The sequence below is a fragment of the Semicossyphus pulcher genome, unplaced genomic scaffold, assembly GCF_022749685.1.
Source record: "Semicossyphus pulcher isolate SPU_LCO1_2020_fin unplaced genomic scaffold, fSemPul1.0.p SCAF_27, whole genome shotgun sequence".
Classification (NCBI taxonomy): Eukaryota; Metazoa; Chordata; class Actinopteri; order Labriformes; family Labridae; genus Semicossyphus; species Semicossyphus pulcher.
The window spans coordinates 5,250,567-5,270,766 of record NW_027211701.1 but is presented as its reverse complement, the minus strand read 5'-3'; the positions used below and the strand labels follow the sequence as shown (position 1 = coordinate 5,270,766).

The 20,200-nt window shown below is 41.5% G+C and overlaps 1 protein-coding gene across 1 annotated transcript in view; it reads left to right on the top strand.

Moving 5' to 3' along the window:
• Positions 1 to 17,625, top strand: part of rptor (regulatory associated protein of MTOR, complex 1) — a 201,080-nt gene extending 183,455 nt beyond the window's left edge. The window contains exons 31-36 of the mRNA XM_069676908.1: positions 8,825 to 8,931; positions 9,668 to 9,795; positions 12,145 to 12,231; positions 12,314 to 12,430; positions 12,784 to 12,913; positions 14,983 to 17,625. Coding sequence (XP_069533009.1) covers positions 8,825 to 8,931; positions 9,668 to 9,795; positions 12,145 to 12,231; positions 12,314 to 12,430; positions 12,784 to 12,913; positions 14,983 to 15,051 — 638 coding nt within the window. The 3' untranslated portion in view covers positions 15,052 to 17,625. The remainder of the gene's footprint in view (positions 1 to 8,824; positions 8,932 to 9,667; positions 9,796 to 12,144; positions 12,232 to 12,313; positions 12,431 to 12,783; positions 12,914 to 14,982) is intronic.
• The last annotated feature ends 2,575 nt before the right edge of the window (positions 17,626 to 20,200 follow it).

Genomic DNA, 20,200 nt, shown 5'->3' with positions numbered 1-20,200 from the left:
AGGTCTCAGGAAAATTACATAAAAAGCCTCCAGGCAGGCTGACTTTATTTGTCTGCAGCCTTCATGGAATGAAAAGTAAGGGAATTCAGTATAGTGTATGTCAAGAGTGTAACTATAAATGCTGTAGGAGAAGTGAAATGGGTCATAATAGGCTATTAGGTCATCTTTTCAGTAAAACCAGTTTAGAGGTTAGCAACCTGACTAATCCAGACAACTCATCATGCACAGGATCAGAGCGTATTCTTTCAGCGTAAAACTGAATCATTTTTAAATGTTACTCAAGTCCAAATTCAGCCAGTGTCTCAAACATTTTTCATCCAGAGAATAAGAATATGGTTAATAGCCATTTGGACATAAGCCATTGGTCACGCTTACATACAGTATATTGAGTAGGAGTATTTTTTTTTACAGTCACATCAATCTCCCATCGGCTATAGTCTGATGACCATATAGCCTCTGGGGACAACGGTGAACATGTCGGGCATGTAGCCGGAGGTTAGCAATGAACAACTTCCAGTCAAGACTTCCTTTTTCGTGTGCTGCATTGTTTACAGAAAAAGAAACAGTTTTTCTTGTGATTTACTTTAATTAACGGGTCTTACCTTTGCTGAAATTTCAACATCATGATGCAGATTAGTAAAAAGTCAAAATGCAGCTTTGTCAGGTCTGTCCTCAAGAGGAGAAGAAAACTATTAAAATGCTTGTTTGTTGAACGGAGGTTGGATCGATCATTTCTGATGCATTCGAGGAAGTCTGGAAATCTGAACAGCTTTCGTGACACAGTGTCAAAGGAATTTATCTCCCGTGGAATTTTAGATCTAGAACGGATTGTTAGCTGTTAGCATGCAGATGTCTGTTTATAGAGAGTAATAAGAAGCTAAATCATCATCATATAGCCGCTGATGGGAGCTGACAGGATGTCATTACGCGAATTACGTTCCCCCTTCTTTTACTCGCCACACGTCTCTCCTGCATACGCCACAGCCTGCTGATACGTGATTGGTCAATATTACTCAGACTAAAAGCATATTACAAACGGAAACCAGAACACTTGCCATCCCTAAAATCCACCTCCCTGCCTACAGATTTCTCTGTAATCTGTTCTCTGAATCTGTAAACAGAGATTCTTGTAGCCTTTACGTTGTCACATTCCGCCAGGAAACTTGTAATTCACAGGGAGGTCAGGCAGGAGGACATCAAATTGAAAAACTAGAGTAATTTATCCATTAAATGTGATCCAACTACACCACAATCAGTGAATAAAGATAAATAGTGTTTTTGTACAGTAATCAGTGAGGCACTGAAATGAAGTTCATTAACTTTGATCGGGAACCAATAGAGATGTCAGGTTATGACAGTTACACTGAAGATTGGAGGTTGATGTATGACTTGCAGCTTTGATGTCATAATTTTAATTTAGCAACACCTTACATTTGTTTTCAAGCACAAAATTAAGTTATGTGGGTTCTGGTCTCACATTTAACAGCACCCGGCAGTTTATATTGGTTCAGGTCTAAATTGCCAAAGTACAGGCTACATGAGCTCACATAACAAGAGACTTGAATCAAGAAAACCTTGAATATAAAGTTTACATAAGGTTTTTTTTTAATACAGATGTCTACATTTCTTTCTAATGTAAATATTGGAGAGTTAAATAAGATGATTCTCTTACAAGTTGAGCTTCTCCACCATATTTAACTCCTCATCACAAAGCTGCATCACATTTGAAAAACTTTGAATGGTAGCCTAAAATAACGTCACACGTTCCTACTGTAGGGGCTCTCCCTCGTTTTTAATTAAGTTAAATAAATGAAGGGAAAGCAAAACGTACGCAAGGTGTAAACAAACGCGTATATTTGAAGCGCGTGCTTCAATACATACACACAGCGCTGTTCCGCCCTGCCGGCTCTGTAGTTTACACAGACGCCGTTTCGCCTCTGTTACTACCTCCGATGCCGGCTCAGAGGCGGATGGACTTCGCCCCACCATTCCGCCTCTGTGCGTTCTACATAGAAGACGAAACGTAACAGAGGCGTAATAATCCTGCCTTGAAATGGCAGTGTAAAAAAGGGCTTTAGTGTCCTGTCCACAATAATCAGGTCAGTAAGTGCTAATGTCAAGTAGGTTGTGCCTCATTTCACAAGCGTTTTCTCAACCAGGCAGGTAGAAGCTTTCAACCTTCGCAAATGCCAAACCTCAGCCAACAAAGTTTAGACAAATGCCACAGCAGAGAAGTCTTGCTGCCAGTCAGAGCGTTCCCATGGATAACGTCATCTTATATTAGAGGCATATGCGGGCCGGGCAAGTCCCGGTAATCCCGACTAAGGTTTATTACCGGAGTCCTGGAGGACCTTTTCAAAGCAAACAGGATGAAGGGAAGAGAGGGGAAAAAGCTGAGGGAAAGAAGACGCAGGAAGGCCGCGTCACTGGTTTAATGAGCTGCAGTGCGTGGGAGAGCTAGTCCATCACTGGAGATAATGGTGCAGAATGAGAATGCAGAAGAAGGCGCCTTCTCCGGAGAGACGAGGAGTGAGACAGAGATTTTTATGCACAGGAATAGATTATTGTATCACAAATTATGGCTCGTCTCGGCACACTGGCACAAGAACAAGATGAACGAGCACGTCTGCTGTCAGCCCGATTAAATGGTGTCAAAGCCGGGTTTAGATCAGAATCCTTCGGCTAACAATATCATCACTGTCTGACAACATTTGATCTCAAGCAGAGAGGGAAACCTGGTTTAAAGAGAGAATGTACATGGAAGCTATGTTTACCTCCACCTCTGTAGAGTGGTAAGATTCACAGCTGAGGGAACATTGCCCACACTCCTTTTCTCCCGCTCTTCCTTCTCACATCTCTGTTCTCCATGTCTGTATTGATTTCTGTGTGGGTAACTAAGACCCGCTCAGGCTCACAAAGGCTCCCTCTCTGAGGCAAATTTTTAACCCCTTTGGAACGGCTGAGTGTGGACCACGAGAGACAAAGCTGAAGGGTCGGGTTTAAGGTTGCACATCTGTGAGCTCTGGCCCCCTGAACTCCCTGTAAACTGCTTCGATCAGACTGGTGAAGGACTTATTCGCCAGAAGTGGAGACGAATAGAGGGGGAAATAATAAGGGAAAGATTTTAGTTCCTAATACTGGGATAGTGTAGATGAAAGGGCTGTAATCAGTGGGTCAAAGGCTTAATCATCATTATGTCAACTAGTTTTGTGTTTCAAAAGATTGTGTTTCAGCATAAAAAAACTGCATTGCACTGAGTGGAAGGAACAGGGGTTTATGGGGCCACAGCATCAAAACACAGAGACTATTAGATCATAGAGGTGTTAGTCTGGTCGGAATATTTCCCCATGCACATTCAATTTTATCCTCAGTGGAGTTCTCCTCATTGAATGACGGTAATGATGCAATTAGAAGGGTAAAACTGCATCTAAATCTTGGCATGTGTGCTCCTTATTTTAGAGGACATACACCCACACGCTTTTGTGATGCGGGGAATCTTCAGCAAGTGCAATCCCTCTCATTGTAACCCAGATTTGCTCATCGCAGAGCTGCCAGCTTCAAAGGGAATGCCTCGTCTCTTCTTCTCACAGCCTCTCAAATGAGTTAGCATCAAGCGTCTCCACACGCGATTGTGAACGTGTCACTGACTGGGCCAGCTCCTGTGACGTAGATGTTTCCCTGTGTGCTATCCCCCCTACTTGTGCCCACGCTACCGGGAGTGTGACGTTGTGACGCCTCAGTGGGCTGCATGATGTCACAGTGCAGGATTATAACACGCCATGTGGGGCTTGGGCTTTCCTTACAACACAAGCCAAGTCGAGCAGTAGAAATCCCGGTCACAGATGGTTCAGAGAAAGGAAGTAGATCCGAGTCACGACTCATAAAGGAGGCACAGAGAAGAGATGAAAGTGGGGAAGGTTCACAAATGATCCACATGGTCGTTATTGTTCTGCAGAGAAGCCAAAAAAGAGCGAAGTGTAAGGAGTCCTTTACCTCTTTATCTGCAACTCAACATTGTGTGAAAGAAGCCAATTATGTTGAATTCATGCTGTTAAACAATAAAGAGAATGTGTGAAGCAAGCTGGTGACATGTGGGTGAGCTGGAGATGGTTATTGATTGTAAAAAAAGAACAGGAGGAGGAAGTGACTAAGAGAGAAGATGGAGGAGGAAACAGGAAATGGAATATGGTCGAGAGAGGAGAGAAAATGATGCTGTTTCTAAAGCATCTCTGGTAAAAGCATCCTTGTGAGAGAAAGAAGTTTCCATGAGTGTTTACATGTGCATTCCTGCTTTCAGTAGTCCCTGCCTGCCCCTTTATCCCTTTGCTTTCATTGAATGATGAATGGACTGCACTTACATGGTGCATTTGTAGTCTTGCAACTGCTGAAAGTGCTTTACACTACATGTCATTCACGCACATATTTATGCACTGATGGTGGAGCCTCATCTGGTTCTAATTCTAAACCACTTTCACACACTCACACTGATGGCACAGCTTTCAGGAGTAATGTGGGGTTTGTGTCTTGAAATACATGCGGATTGGAGGAGCCGGGGATTGAACCACTGGTCTCCCTTGAGTACGACCTGCTCTACTGCCTGACACACAGCCACCCCACCATATAAAGTTCCAATCTCACAGGAGCCTCCGCCCATCTCTGCTCTGTAGGACATGTGGTTGTACAACTGCCGCTGATAGTCCAGTGGATTCGTAATCTCTGTAGACAGATTTCTGCATATATATGAAGAATCTGTCGGCAAGTGACAACATTTTTTTTTTGGTTTTACATCCGTGGTCAGAGTGGTATTGACCAATTGAGTTTGAGTGGACAATGTTTGTATGCAGGAAAACAATCATGTGGAGAGCCAAAGAGATTAAATGTATTAGTTAAAAATGCAATCCCAGAATGCAATGATTCGCTATCATTGCATTGTTTAGCTTTTTATTAATCCATTTAAGTTTTTCTCTGCATATTATTGCAGATAACTCCAGTTTCAGTCTCTACGTTACTCGCAGACTCGCTGAAGCAGTCTGAAGAGGAAATCTTAGCCCGGATATCCAGTTATACTTATACACATATCCTCTGCTACAACGTAATCTCCGAAACACTGATCATTATAGTATTTTTTTTTGCCAAAAAATAAGTAATGAAAAATTGTCACCACATGTGCAACAGTTTGTGAGATCCCTCTCATGCGTGTGGGACATTTCTGATGCAAATAAGATTATAGAGCTCCTTGGCAAAAACTTGACAAAGTGTTGGATAATGTTGCTTATATACATATTTTTTTCATGAACAACTCAGCTACTTGCCAACTCGTGACTGTAAACCATTGGCTGTATATACACTGAACAAAAATATAATTTTAGAGTGGCCTTTTATTGTGGCCAGCCTAAGGCACACCTGTGCAATAATCATGCTGTCTAATCAGCATCTTGATATGCCACACCTGTGAGGTGGATGGATTATCTCGGCAAAGGAGAAGTGCTCACTAACACAGATTTAGACAAATTTGTGAACAATATTTGAGAGAAATAGGCCTTTTGTGTACGTAGAAAAAGTCTTAGATCTTTGTGGGTAGGGGCGGCTGTGGCTTAGTGGAAGAGTCGGTCGTATTTCAATCGTAAGGTCGGAGGTTCGATCCCCAGCTCCCTCAGGCTACATGTCGAAGTGTCCTTGGGCAAGACACTGAACCCCAAATTGCTCCCGGTGGCATAGCCAACGGGTATGAATGTGATATCTGATTGACAGTTGGGCACTTTACGTAGCAGCCTCTGCCATCAGTGTGTGAATGGGTGAATGTGATATGTAGTGTAAAAGCAGCTTTGAGTGGTCGCAAAGACTAGAAAAGCGCTATATAAGTACAGTCCATTTACCATTTACCATTTACCATTTGTGTTCAGCTCATGAAAAATGGGAGCGAAAACAAAAGTGTTTCGTATATATTTTTGTTCAGTGTATATATATAGATGGATGATGCGTCTCCATCTCTTCTCACTGTACGAAATTGATGCCAAAATAGCCCCTGTGACAGGAACTGCCATCTTGCGATGGTGACATCAATTGCAGCCAGAGTTGCGCAGTAGAGATCGTGCAGGTGGTGCTGCCGTAGCCACTTGTGCTAACCAAAATACTCACTTAAGTTACCGAGGGGGGAAACAGCAAGGATCCCACTCACCAGTGGGTTTAACAGCAGAACAGCTTCTTTGTGTCGGTCTGAAGCAGATGTTCACAGATATGGGAACTTAAACAACTGTAGTGATTGTTTTAGTTACTGCTGCAGGAGCCGTATTGGTCAACAGAGCTGTCAATCATCTATTTTTACAGCATCAAATAACTAATTAAAAATAAATTTTGTCAGAAAAATGAACACTCGGACTTAAATCAGCATGATAAGAACTAACTATAATGACAGAAACCCTGTTTGAGAAAAACTCAAGTCCCATCTGTTAACATGGAGGAGGCGGGCTTTTTGCTCTATACTGCAGCCAGTCAGCAGGGGGCGATGGAGACGTTTTGGCTTCACTTTAGGAAGCTGTCATGTCATCCATCTTTCTATGTCTATGGTGTAAACAGACCACAACAAGATTTAGTTATCCTGCAGTCGGTGTTTAGGCATAGAGGGGTGCAAGACTTAATGAAAAACTGTTCAACTGAAGAACGGAAGAGTTTTGGATTATTAGTTTTAGGTGTGGGGGGAGAGGTATCTCACACTACTCTCTGAACTTAGAAGCACACTGGCACCATTAGGCATTAGGCTGCCAGGCATCACTGAGCCAGCAGGACGAGTGGGGCTGACATGGCACTGCTCACTTGATTCCTGCTGCGACTGCCAACATATGAAGAGTCTTGCTGTCTTCAGCTTCCTCCCTCTTCACTTTCTCACTTGAGTACCATTTGACTCATCTAATCCAGAATCTGCTGACAGGCTCAGATTCAGGGTCACTGTTTGTATCTCCCAGTGGTCGTCTTGTTTGAAGGATGCAAAATGCTTAACTCTGCTTCTGTCTGCATGAAAGGCAAGTTTATAAACTCAGAAATGTAAACTTTAATTCAAACACAGACTCAGTTTCTATGTGTTTGTTTTGCTTATGTAGTCTGTGAAGAAAGTTGTGGTTTTGCAGATTTCTGTGTGTGTGTGTGTGTGTGTGTGTGTGTGTGTGTGTGCGTGTGCGTGTGCGTGTGCGTGTGTATTAGTTGCACAATGGTGCAGGAATCTGTTGCACTAATGTGTCATTTGACTCGCATGTAGCAGCAGGAGACTTCTGAAACCTCTGACAGATTGTGTGTCGATTGTTTGGGGATCAACACATGCAGCTGTGTGTGTGTGAGGGTTCACTTGCACTTGATATTTACAATTTAAATTAACTCTTTTTACATATAATTTAATTTAAATCCATATTGTGCTTCAATTATTCTCAGTTATTTAATATGTCATACTCATATGCAGGATATGGGGTACCTTTGAGGATTTTTCCAGCATGAATTGTGACACCACGCAGTACAGAGGAGTTGAACCACAAAGCATGTTAGGTGGTTAATAACAAGTTGGCATTAACTGGCTCTACGTTACTTAAAACCCTGTGTAGATAAAACAGGTATTACAAAGGTGCTGTCTAAAAGGGGGCATGAAACACAATGTGATTTTCAGCCCTGTACCGTCTACAGTCCAGAGCAACAGGTGATTACGACAGCTATGAAGAATAAAAATCGACCTTATAGTAGAAAACAACACTGTTGCTGCAAATAAGGAAAGATAGTAATGCTGGCATAAATGTACCAGAGAAAGGCAGCTTCTGGCTGTGGCTGAGGAGAAAGCACAGGAGTTGGTGGCCAAGCAACACCCAGGGCATCAGCAGGAATTGGCAGGGACAGATCTCTGCCATTGCTCCGCCACCAGCAGATGTACTGGGGTTAAAGGAGCGAATCATCAATGACTGGTGGTCCCCAGCTGATGACCCTACTAGGCCCAAAGAGGTGTTTGGTGTGGTTTCCCCAGGCGAAGGCCTCTCATGAGCACACCTGTAGGCAAAGGCAGCGATGCCCCAGCAGATAGAGCACCAACCTGTACATCAATCATAATCTTTTGTGAATATTATGATTATTATTTTGATATTGCCACTCAGCACTTTCACTGTCTTGTGTTTATTTTTATATATATATATCATAACTGTACATCGTAGAGCTCTTAAACTTTAAAGGCCTTCTCAAGAAGTGCATTAAGACACTGACTGATGATGAAGGAGACAAGAAAACCAATTTTGAGCCAAATCTAGATAAATGTTATCTTAATAATCAATTTAATATACTCACATTTCTAATCAGTGTTCTGTAAGCTGCAGTGCCAGAAATGTGAAACAGACTTGGCAGTAAACCAGGACCATCATTATTATTTCAGTGTATGGATGATGTGAAATTTAAAGGGTTAATATTACCTGAAGGACACAGGGAAACAATAAGAGGAGACTGGAGGGGCGTTAGATTTCCTGCATCATCAACTGAATGTTTGTAGGTTCAGAAACGCAATGCAAACAGTTTGCACAGCTGCAGCTTCACAGCTTTGTTCATTTACATCACTAACGAAACTATCAACAGTTCTGTTTATCAAAGGTATTCCCTCAGCTGATAATCCATAGCGCTCATTGTGAAGACAGCCAGGAAAAACATTTGTTGTTTTTGCAGCCAATTATTTCTGAATCTCTGAACATAACCTCCTCAAAAGCAGGTAAGAGGTGCAGGTTAGTTCAGAGAGTTTGTGACATCAAATGCATGGTTTGTGTTTACATGCTGTGCTTTGTGACTGCTCTGTCACACTGTGCTTTAGGTGCAGGCATGGTCGTCGACTGGGAGCAGGAGACCGGCCTCCTCATGACGTCTGGAGATGTCCGAGTGATCAGGATCTGGGACACTGACAGAGAGATGAAGGTCCAGGTATAACACTCAGTGCACCTGTTTGTGTGTCTGTTGAAAGTTAAAATGAATTCAGCTGAAACTAGGAGCAGAGATAGCCCTCAGCCCAAGGATTAAGTCTTGTTACTATTTATGAGCTGATGATAAACTTGCATTCAGGCCCTGCAGGTCTGTTTCTAAAGATCGTTGTGTTCACATCTTATTTTGTATAAATCAGGCCCATAAAAGGAATGGAAAAACCATTTGTTAAGAGGCGGCAGTCTGGGAAGTTTCTGGGAAGAAATGGTTTCTGTCTTCTTCTCCTAGGTTTTATCCCCTTCCTTCTTTTAGTTTTCTTTCTTTTGTTTCCTGCCAGCAGCTGTTGTGGTAGTAAAACATGAATAAATCATCTTTGTTACAGTCTGGTTTTGAGCTCTTTGTAAAATGTGCACAGTTTACAGTAAACTCAAGCTGTTGCCTGTTATAGTAAACTAATGGCAGCTAGAAAGCATTAGTGTGGGTTCCACTTTGTTTGTTCTATGTTTTGAACATGTAATGGTCCTCTGTGTGCTTATCATCGTCTTGATGGATGTACTTAATACAAGTGCAAATGGCCCAGCCTCGCCTCTGGCTGCATATTGACGCTGAGTCCAACTTCCTATGAGCCAACAGTCAGCAGAGCACATGATTGATGAGCTCTGAGGAGCTTTCGTGTGAAACAGGGGATCCAATGATAGTGGTACCTGGATAATACTGTTTGTTTGTGTGTGTCCTCCAGGACATCCCAACAGGAGCAGACAGCTGTGTGACCAGCCTGTCCTGTGACTCCCAGCGCTCGCTCATCGTTGCCGGTCTGGGTGATGGATCTGTGCGCGTGTTCGACAGGAGGATGGGCCCGAATGAATGGTAAAATACACTCTCTCTCTATCAAGTCTTACATGCAATCGCTGAATTCATCACTGTCTATCACAGAGAAGGTTGAATCGAGGGTTTTACCAACGCCTGAATTGTATTGGTTGAATTGGATTTGACTTAGACTGTCATTTCCCTTTTTCTTCAGTTCAGCAGCCCAGCAAACTTCTATCTGGCAGCTGTCGTCCTCATCACTAGAATTTAAACATTTCAGGCCAACTAATTTCAAGTCACATCAACTTAATTTTTAACTGTATAATTTAACCAGGTGAAGCATTTTGGTCAGCTGGTGAGCGAAAGTAAGCAGCAGCTCAGCTCACAGCTCCCAAAGAGGGTCAAATAAGCTGATTGTTAATGCTAAAATGCTTTAACAGCATTTCTTTCAGTTTTAGAAGATTATGACCTCTGCAGAAACTTTCAGCTCCCTGTTAAAATCTTGTGAACGATGGGAACTGAAAGAATCCTAACCTAAAAACAAGTTGTGCACCTTTAAAACAAGCTAGCAGCCGCTGTGCTCACAGACCCTTCTGATGTCCTGTGACCACCAAAGAGCGTTAGAGAAACCCAGACTTTTTATGTCAAGCTTTTAAGGGTTCTTTCTGGGTCATATGTTTTTGAGAGGACGAGACCTCTCCAGATAATTCTGCTCTTTGTAAAAACCCTGTGAAGGATGAACACTGAAGGGCTTTCTGAGACTTGGTTAGTAAAGTTTACAGCCTGCCATGCTGTTGCTCCTGCTCTGCTCTGTGTTCAGTGATACAGCCAAAAAAAGCGCAGGTATTCTACCGACAAAATGCAGGTTGACTCTTCCTGAGTGGACATGAAATCGTTTCCTTTTAGAGAGCTGCGCTGGTCAAATTGATTTTTAATTTACAATTTAATTTTCTTTTACTGTTGTACCATTATTTCAATAGATTGAAGAACACACACAGCAGTTTCTGCGGGCATTAACTTCTACAGAGTCCTACATTATTCACTTCTATAATCTATATTTATTATATATTTCGTGCTGTAAATCTCCCTCTGGGGTTGCCACCTCTTTTAATGGACCCTGGTGGCACCGAATCCCTTCAGTTGGTTAAACATTATTTTAATTTCAGTCCCAGAGGGGAAAAACTCAGCAGTTAAACCATGAAGTGGTCCATAAATCTTTAAGTAAAGCTAATTTAATAGCTCCCCTCAGGCATGGAGTTACATCTTTCTGCAACTATGTTGCTCCCCCCTGAGATTAGTCCAGGAGCAGCAGAGACCACATACAGGTCAGGTTGGGAATTTCTTTTTGATTTCTTATAGAAGTTTAAAATTTCTGTTTTGCTGCTTGAAATCTTGAAATAGTGGGTAATTGTTTAAATTGTAATTGGTAATGAATGTTATTTCTACCTCTCTGCTTCTTTACAGTGCTGGGAGAAGATAACTAATTAAATGTCATGCTGTCACAGAGTGTTTTGAAATGTGATTTCAGTTCAAATGTACTGTCACAGCCGTAGTCAGGATGTATTTAATCAAGTTATCTGTAAATGGACTATGTCCACTTAAAACATAAATGTTTCGTTGGATGCATTGTACCAGAGTCCGCTTAAAGTTAATCAGCAGTTCACAATTAAAACAATGATAAAACAGCACCGGACTGTCTGCTCTAAACAAACGGTTATAGGGTTTTGATTTTCGGGCGTTGTGCCGTCACGGTCAGTTTTTGCTGTTTTTATCCATGATTCCACGCTGCCACCCAGTGGTTTCTCACCTATATTACATGCTGCAGCATAAAGAGATGCAGTTTTTTGTCCTGCTGTCTACTGGAGCTTTTTATCTTTAATAAGAAAGTATCTCCCCATTCCATGCAGGAGACAAGTAGGAATAATGACTGCAGCAAATACACACAAGTTCACACAATGCAGACAATGTTTACATTAATTGCTTGTAGCTTTACTTTACACTTTACAGGAATATGACATGCTAATAAAGGCCTTTGAATGTGAAAGGTTTGGACCAAGGCATTTGACCCTGCAGCTTGAAATTAGAGGGCAATTTTTACACTACAGATACACATGTGGGTGAACAACACGGGGGGGACTGCATGTTTTAAGGTGACACAAATGGATTTAGTCATGGCTCGTGTTTTTACTGTTCCCATGTTTTTCACTTACCTTTTCAATGTCAAGACATCCTTTGGATTTTTTAATTGATGTATGACTTTGTTTTAGGCTGTGAGCTTACTGGAGCTGATGATGCTCGCAATGTCACTCCTGTACTGTTATTTTCTTGTGTTTCCTGTCAGATCATTGTGAAGAAATACAGTTTAGTGTTACCCTCACTGACATTGTTCTGTCTGTTGTGTCTCTGCAGTCGAGTTATGACCTACAGGGAGCACGGAGCCTGGGTGGTCAAAGCTCATCTACAGAAGGAGACAGACGGGCATATTATCAGCGTCAGGTATGCTCCTTCTTTGTTGGGATCTATGTTACCTAACTCCTTTTGTGTTTTTGCCTATACTGACTTTGATGCTCCCTGCCAGTGTTAACGGAGACGTTCGATTCTTTGAACCGCGGACACCGGACTCCGTCAACGTGCTGCAGACAGTGAAGGGGTTAACAGCACTGGACATCCACCCACAGGCCAACCTGTTCGCATGGTGAGTTTGTTTGTGTTTAATTAGGTTAAAGCTCAAAGATGAGCTTAAGGTAAGTGCAGGAAGTGTCCACAATGTTGAGGTCAGATCCACAACACAGTCTGTTGTCAGATCCCTACGAGAAGAATCTTTCTTTCCTCTCATATTTTTTTTTTTTCAAACAAGATGTTTAAAAATATTTCTTTTTATTCCTACTTGAATTGGAAAAAGAAACGTAGCAGGCCATTACAGCTGACATCCATTAAGACAGTTTAATTCACCAGAAAAGAAATCCAATGCAGCACACACACTTAATGATTAATGTGACATTTAAAGCTCTCTTTCTCTCTGTCTCTGTTTTGTCCGCTTCCCTCCAGTGGATCGATGAACCAGTTCATAGCGGTCTACAACTCTAACGGCGATGTGATCAGCAACATTAAGTACTATGACGGCTTCATGGGACAAAGGATCGGGGCCATCAGCTGTTTAGCCTTCCATCCCTACTGGGTAAAATGACCAATACAATCACTGAAAACAGCATTCAAGCAGTTGTTCATCTGGGCCTGTAGTTATCAATCATTTCAGAATTACTCTAAATGATGTTTTCCTGTTTAATCAATAATAATTCATGATGTTTAGTACATTGATATTGTTATGTGTTTAAAATCTAAAAGCAACTTGTAACTAATGTACAGTATAACTGTCATATTAATGTAGTGTAATGAAAATATAGCCCAGTAGTATAAGGATAAGGAAGCACAGAATCAAGATACTAGCAGGTAAGTATAGCATAGAAAGCTGCACTAATTAAGATTTTGTATAGACAATGAAGCAAAGGACTATATATAAGGTTAAAGTGTACCCTTGTAGTAGTAGACACTCAGAGAACTGTACCAACAGTTTCCCTTAGCCTCATTAAGCTCATTGTTTAGGTATTCTTGCCCGTTACTCTGCTCTTATCAACCTCATTTCAGCAGCAACAGGCTGCTGTTTCCATCAAAACATTACATAACCTGTCTAGCACCAGTCAGAACCAGTGACTGCACATAAAGTTGGACGACGCATCTCCATCTCCACTCATTGCACAAAAGTGAAGCCAAAATACCCCCGCTGCCATCTTGCTCATTTGGAGCCAGAGTCTGTGCAGTAGAGATCGGCTGGTGAAGCCGCAGTATTGACTTACCGGCCCTTCCACTAACCAAAACACACATTTAACTTACCCATAAAAAGGCAAAGATCCCTCACGCTGGCACAGTCTGCAGCAGAACTGCTTCTTGTGTTGGTCTGAAGCGGACGTTCACAGATATTAAAGGTTCAATGACTGTAGTGATGGTTTTAGTTACGTTTCCTCTTACTGATCCTTCACCGGATTTGTCAACAGAGCTGTCATTGATGAGATTAGACCTTTTTTATAGCTTCCAATAACAAATTAATAATATAATAACTCATTTGATAACTAAATAAACTTCTCAAAAAATACATAAATCAGCTTGATAAGAACTAACTATTATGACAGAAACCATGTTTAATTATTTTGATTTTATAGTTTGACCCATGTCCTATCTGTTAACATGGAGGAAGCGGGCTTAATGACCTATACTGCAGCCAGTCAGCAGGGGGCGATAGAGACGTTTTGGCTTCTCTTTCAGGGAGCTGTCATGTCGTCCATCTTTTTATACAGTCTATTACAAAATAGACTAAGTCAGCAACCGGCTACAATGTTCCAATTTAATTTAGCACACACTTTTATCCAAAGTGACGTATATCTGAGAGTTAGCTGGTGAACATAGGGCAACATTTAGCAGCTAAACAGACAAACTTTTTCCTTTTTAACCAAGCCATGTCATGGTTTTCAAAGGCCTATTTCTAAGGAGTATTTATGATAACAAGTTATTTAATCCCCTGAACATGGATCCACCAGTCATTCTGCTGATGGTCATTTATTCAGCTTTCCAGAGCTGCAACACTGCAACTTGCTATCCTATAGCAAGTACAAATCAGCAAGTACACAAGTGCGTATGTGAGCAGAATGGTATGAAAGCTTGAACGAAGCATTATTGTTTATCTGTAAATATTACTTCTGTCTTCTGGCATCACTTGGCAGTTAGCTCACCTTGGCACCACTTCACTGCACAGCCTGAAATAGAAGTGCTTATTTAGCCTCCTAATCTGTCTCTTTTCTTTGCTGCTTATCAACAAATTGGACCAAAACTCACAGTTTGTGTTGATGATAACTTAGGGGCCTGGTTCTGTAATTAGCTAAATGATTTAACTTCAACATATTTTCGTTTATTATGAACTACCTACTTTTTCCTGGCGTTTTATGCAACACGCTACTTTTCTGTTCAGGGGATTCATGTCTTTGACTTTGACAATGGAGCTAGGATTAGCTAGCTCTGTATTGCAAATCTCAAGCATTCTAACATTACTACTGCATCTGTGAAGAAAATACTTGCTAAATGGTATGCATGCATTATATTGCTACAGTTCACTCACACACAAACATGTCATTCCACCTACGGTAAACCAACACTGTCTTACTGTCTTACCTGCCTGTTCTCTCTGTCTCCCTGCAGCCCCACTTGGCGGTAGGCAGCAACGACTACTACATGTCCATCTACTCAGCCGAGAAGAGGCTCAGATAACACACCAGCATTCATCGACACCCTCCCCCTCCATCCCCCAACAAAACCACCACATATGACTTCTGACCCTGAGCCTCGAGCTCTGGGATGTAAATGACGTTTTTATTGTACATATGCAATTACCACCCTGAATGTTCTAGTGATGGCTGCTGACAAACTCATGCTAGGAACGACGATATATATTATTATTATTATTCTCATTGTTTATTCATATTCTTATTATGAAGCTAATGATTGTAGACTTGGCTGTGCTGAGGAGTGTGTATATTTAAATAGAGTATACAGAAGAATAGAGGTTTCTATTTTAAAGACGTGGTACCCACCAATCACTGGGGCTCCTCCGCCGCACAGCGAGCATTCACTACCTGAACGAACTGTGACCCCAGCGAACCTAGAAGTGGACAACACACATGGTTAAAACACACTGGTGCAAAAAACACAGACTCGCCCTCCGCTGGACCCCGGTGTGGTTAGGAATTCATTTTAATGGCCGTCTCACAGCCAAAGGACTCAGAGTTTTGATGCATTGTTGGCGAGACGTTCATAAGGAACCGACCCAGAGATGATGAACTCCGCTCACTCTCTCCTGACAGTCGACCAGGCTGACTTGATGAGTTTTTGTTTGTGCGCGTGTGTGTGCCTGTGTGTTACAATGGATAATAGCACAGAGGTGCCCCACAGGGGGCCCTCATAGCCTTTGACTTTATTGATGCCCAAAAACGATGCCTGCTCCCCTGCTAGCACTCTCCTTCTTGCTTCCTGACCCCAGCGTGCCAAACGTAACCATAGTATCCATGCAAAGCCCTTTGTCAGGGTTTTTTTTTGTTGGTTTATTTGTGTTTTAACTTATCGCCTGTAAAAAGGGAAGACCTCCATTACCCCTACGAAAATACACACCGATATATCAAGAAACATAAGAGGAGGGATAGACTGGCTACACACCCAGTCCTACAGGGAGCCTGCCGTACCTGCTCTGCAAAGCAATAAACCCTCCCCGTTTCAGCCTGAAGCTCCTCAGAGACGTTTCAGATATAAAATAGCACCTCAGTTTGGCTGAGATAGTTGTACTTGCCCAGAATCTTGACCTGCAGCACCCAGTGGTGCACCAGTATAGCAATACAAACACTCGCGTTTCCATTCATTGCATTGTGAATCTTTTCTTTACATACTTAGAATGCCAGATGGTTGCAATTTTACACCATCTACTCACACCAGTGACAGGAAACACATCAATGGAATTGATTTTCCTGTGATTGCCTAAATGTTTTGTCCAAATTCTCCCCATGTGGGACCAAAAGAAAGCAAGACGCCCTTCAATACTTTGTTGACCTCCTTCAGACGGGTGCACAGGTCCCAAAAACCTTGTGTTATTTTGCCCCTTCTGCGGCAGTCCATCTTCGTTTATCCAACCACAGTGAGGGCAGCTTTCAAATTCCTCAAGACACGCTTTGAGCACACACCACCATAGGACTTTTAGGTTATGTGACTCATAACACCAGGGATCACCTGCCGACACGATCTGGACCATTTTTCATTTTGGTCAAATCTTCTTTTTTTCCCTCCCTGTCTTTACGTTTTTATTTTGATTTTATTGCCAGACTTATTTGTTTTGATTTTGTTGAACAAAGCTGGAGGCATAACATGAGTTGCATGTTAATTATTAGCATCAGAGCTATGGCCCTGTATTTAACTCTGTACCTGTAGATGCTCACTGTGTTGGATTTTAGTCAGTCTCGCTCAGGTACTTCATGAGCGAACAACTTCCAGCCTCCCCAGTGTCACTTGCACGTGCGGTCAGTCACATGACCTAATGTGGTGTCACTCCAGAGATCATGGAAAAAGGGGACATTTATGTCGTCTTTGTGGTGCTGTTTTTTGTTTTTTTGCAGTTTCACCATGGATGTGCCTCTGCTCTGGGGCTGCAGCTTTGCTTATTTAGCTTTTTAATCTTTTTTCTCCTTCAGTTTGTAATTTTATGTTTTTAATTGTGCTGGCATTTCGTTTGCCTTAGCCTCAGTGAAGTGGAGGGAAAAAAGTGGGGACAGCCTTACCTTCACTCACTCTCACACACACACTCACTGCTCTTAAGTCTTTGGAACTCCCTTTTCATTGCCATCATACCCCCTCATCAGCCCCTCCTTCTCTCCTTCCTCACCCCGCTGCATCAGTCATCCTGAGCTTTGCTTTCCGCGGCAGAAGGGTCGTACTCTTGGACTGAAAGTGAACTTGGAACACACCATACAGTCTGTAGAAGCGGCTGCAGTTGCAGTCAACACATCAGTCCCCACCATCACCCCGTCACTGAGCTCTTTGGCACTCTCTGTGGTTTAGCAGAATACGACTGCTTCACCGGCTCAGCCAGAGCAGTCTGGCATCGGGGCCATTTGCTCAGAATCACGTTCATCTCACAGTATCCTGCTTTGAGTTTTAAGATTTTAGATCAGAAGAAAAAGAGACTTTAACAAAGTAGTACGAAAGGAAAACAATCAGGTTTGTCCCTGTGACTGTAGACTGCTCTGCTGACTGTGGTTTATAAGACAGGAGATGAAATCAATGAAATAAACCAAATACAACACCGGACTTTGTCTGTTTCTCGCATTGATTTGAAATGTGTATTATGCTGTATACCTCGAAGTTCAGTTTCTGAACTCAAACTTTTCATTAAGATACATTAGAAATTGTTTTCAATAAAAAAGAAGATCCTTTTTTTTTACACCGAATGCACAAAATGATGCCATGTATTAATATCTGTTCAATTTTTCTTACAAAAACCCACAACTCTGGGAATTTGGATGCAGTCCTGACACCTCTGTTGTGAACACATTAAATATCATATACAACAGTTAGTCCCGACCAAGTAACCTGATTGGATTAGAGGCAGTCCATGAGTGGTGATATACAGTTCATCATCACTGTGACTTCTCACTCTGTGTATCACTCCGCCTCAGCCAGCTGTTCTGAATACTGTTAAAGGAGTGTATGTCTACATTAATCAAGCTGGTTCTTCTGAATCACAGCAGACTCATATAAATTAAAACAAACATAAATGTACATCATAAAAAACAGCCGATCTGTGTTCACCTGTAGACACAGAGAGCAGAGAATGTTTAGGTCGTTTGCCAACAAAAGTCCAGTTTTAGTTAAGTTGATGGAGTAAAAAATTATCTGTTGTTGATTATTACTGTTTCTTAGTATTCATGGCTTGTTTAACTGTTGTATAAAAGCAATGTCACACATAAGGTTGTGATGTGCTGAATATCACAGCTGTGATTATTTAAGACCGAATCACAGCCGTGATGATATTCAGTACAACATCAAGCGATATTGCTTAAATCAGGAATTTACATGAATCTAATAACTGTACTCCAACACACAAACTGTAATAATGGGGTTTGAGTCAAGTTACTTACTGTTCAATTTGCCAACAAACCAAGATTATGGCCAAATAGTTTAAATTAAGTTTGATATCTCCAAGAAAGTGTTTAATACTTAATCAAATAATAATAGTAAAATATATGAACAAAGCAATTAACTCTAAAGTCAGTTAAATTATTTAAATCCTGTTCATCTCTGAAAAGTAAACTCATTATTTTTAATTGTAATTTAATAATTGATGTATTTATTTCACAATTTACTTTTCAAAAGTCAAATTTCTCTTAAAGTGGCCTTTTCTCCAATTACACGTTTATTTTATAATGCCATTTTTCAGGACTATGAGATGTCAACGCTCCACATTTCAACCAATCAAATGCCCCCTACCCCTCTCCTACAGTAGTAATGGCAGACGCAGAAGTCAGATGTGGTTTCTATTAATGTTTTTGAAGTTTGTGAACGATCCGATTTTTTTAAACGGCTCTTTGGTGCGAACGACGGGAACCAAGTCGTAGGTGAGAGCCATTCTTTTTGTAGTTGTGCCCAAACTTCTCTGCCTGCCCTAGATCCACTCCCCTCTATGCTGAATTACCACAGGCGGCTTTTTTTCAACTGCAACTCCGCTCTATGAGGTCACGTGCAGCGGAATCATGTCGCCACAACATAGTGCCGACAGTGAGCAACATTAAAACCCTCTGCTGATTGTCAAATCAACAATGTTGATTAATTGTTCCTGCATTATTCTGCTGTTTCCTTTTGAATTTTAAAAGTGCAGAATATTAAATATGTATGTGTTGATAAGGGAGAATATAGTGCAGTGCGAGTCTGACCACTCTACCTCTAGTGTTGAGACGGTGAGACGAAAACAATGAGAGAGGAACGGAGCCATAAGATCCGGTTCCCTTCAAAGAGCCGTAATTCCCATCACTAGTTTGTATGTGTGTATGATTCCACATGCACCTGCTCCTTGATGCTCCCAGTCTCCAGGCTGGAGAGTCATACTTCGACTTTTTCATTTACTTTCAGACTTGAAGATGTGTTGTAAATGTATTGCTCATAAGTGATTTCACACACTATGTCGACAGCAATGGAGCTATATCACCATAACCATATAACCATATGTATAACCATATCACAAATTAGATTTACGCTAAAAATGTGATATTTGAATTAAAAAAAAATTCTTGCCATTAACCAAACATTTACTTTTGTCCGCTGAAATGTTGAGAATAAAGTTGATCTGTCAGTTATAACAAAAAATTAATCATTATAGGAAGATTTTTGACATTTCGACGGACTTTGAATACATTTTTAATATTTGTCGTTCTGTATAAAAATGATAACGTGTTTAATATTATTATAGTCTGGCTCCATGAAGTTTAGTAAGTGATCATTTTATTCCATTAATGTCTTGAATCGGAGCAAGACATTGACTAACCACTAAAGTCAATACAAATGACCTCAGTCGCTCACAGGGGGACGCCTTAGTAAGTCATGATGGAAAGTATGTGAACCAATGAAAATAGTTCCACCTACATGTGTCCTGAGAGAGCCAGCCTCAGATTTATGTCAGTGAAACAGTTTCCAGTAGCTGAGCTGAGTTATCTTCAGCTCAGGAAATGGGCTGTGTAACACAAAGAATTTGTTGCCGTCTTCTTTTCTCTACCTGCACCAGCTCTACCAGCCAAGGTCAGAGGTCAAAGGCCCGACTACTGCACACCAAACAATGCAACCTTATTGTGACTAACATTTCACACACGCACACACACATACATGA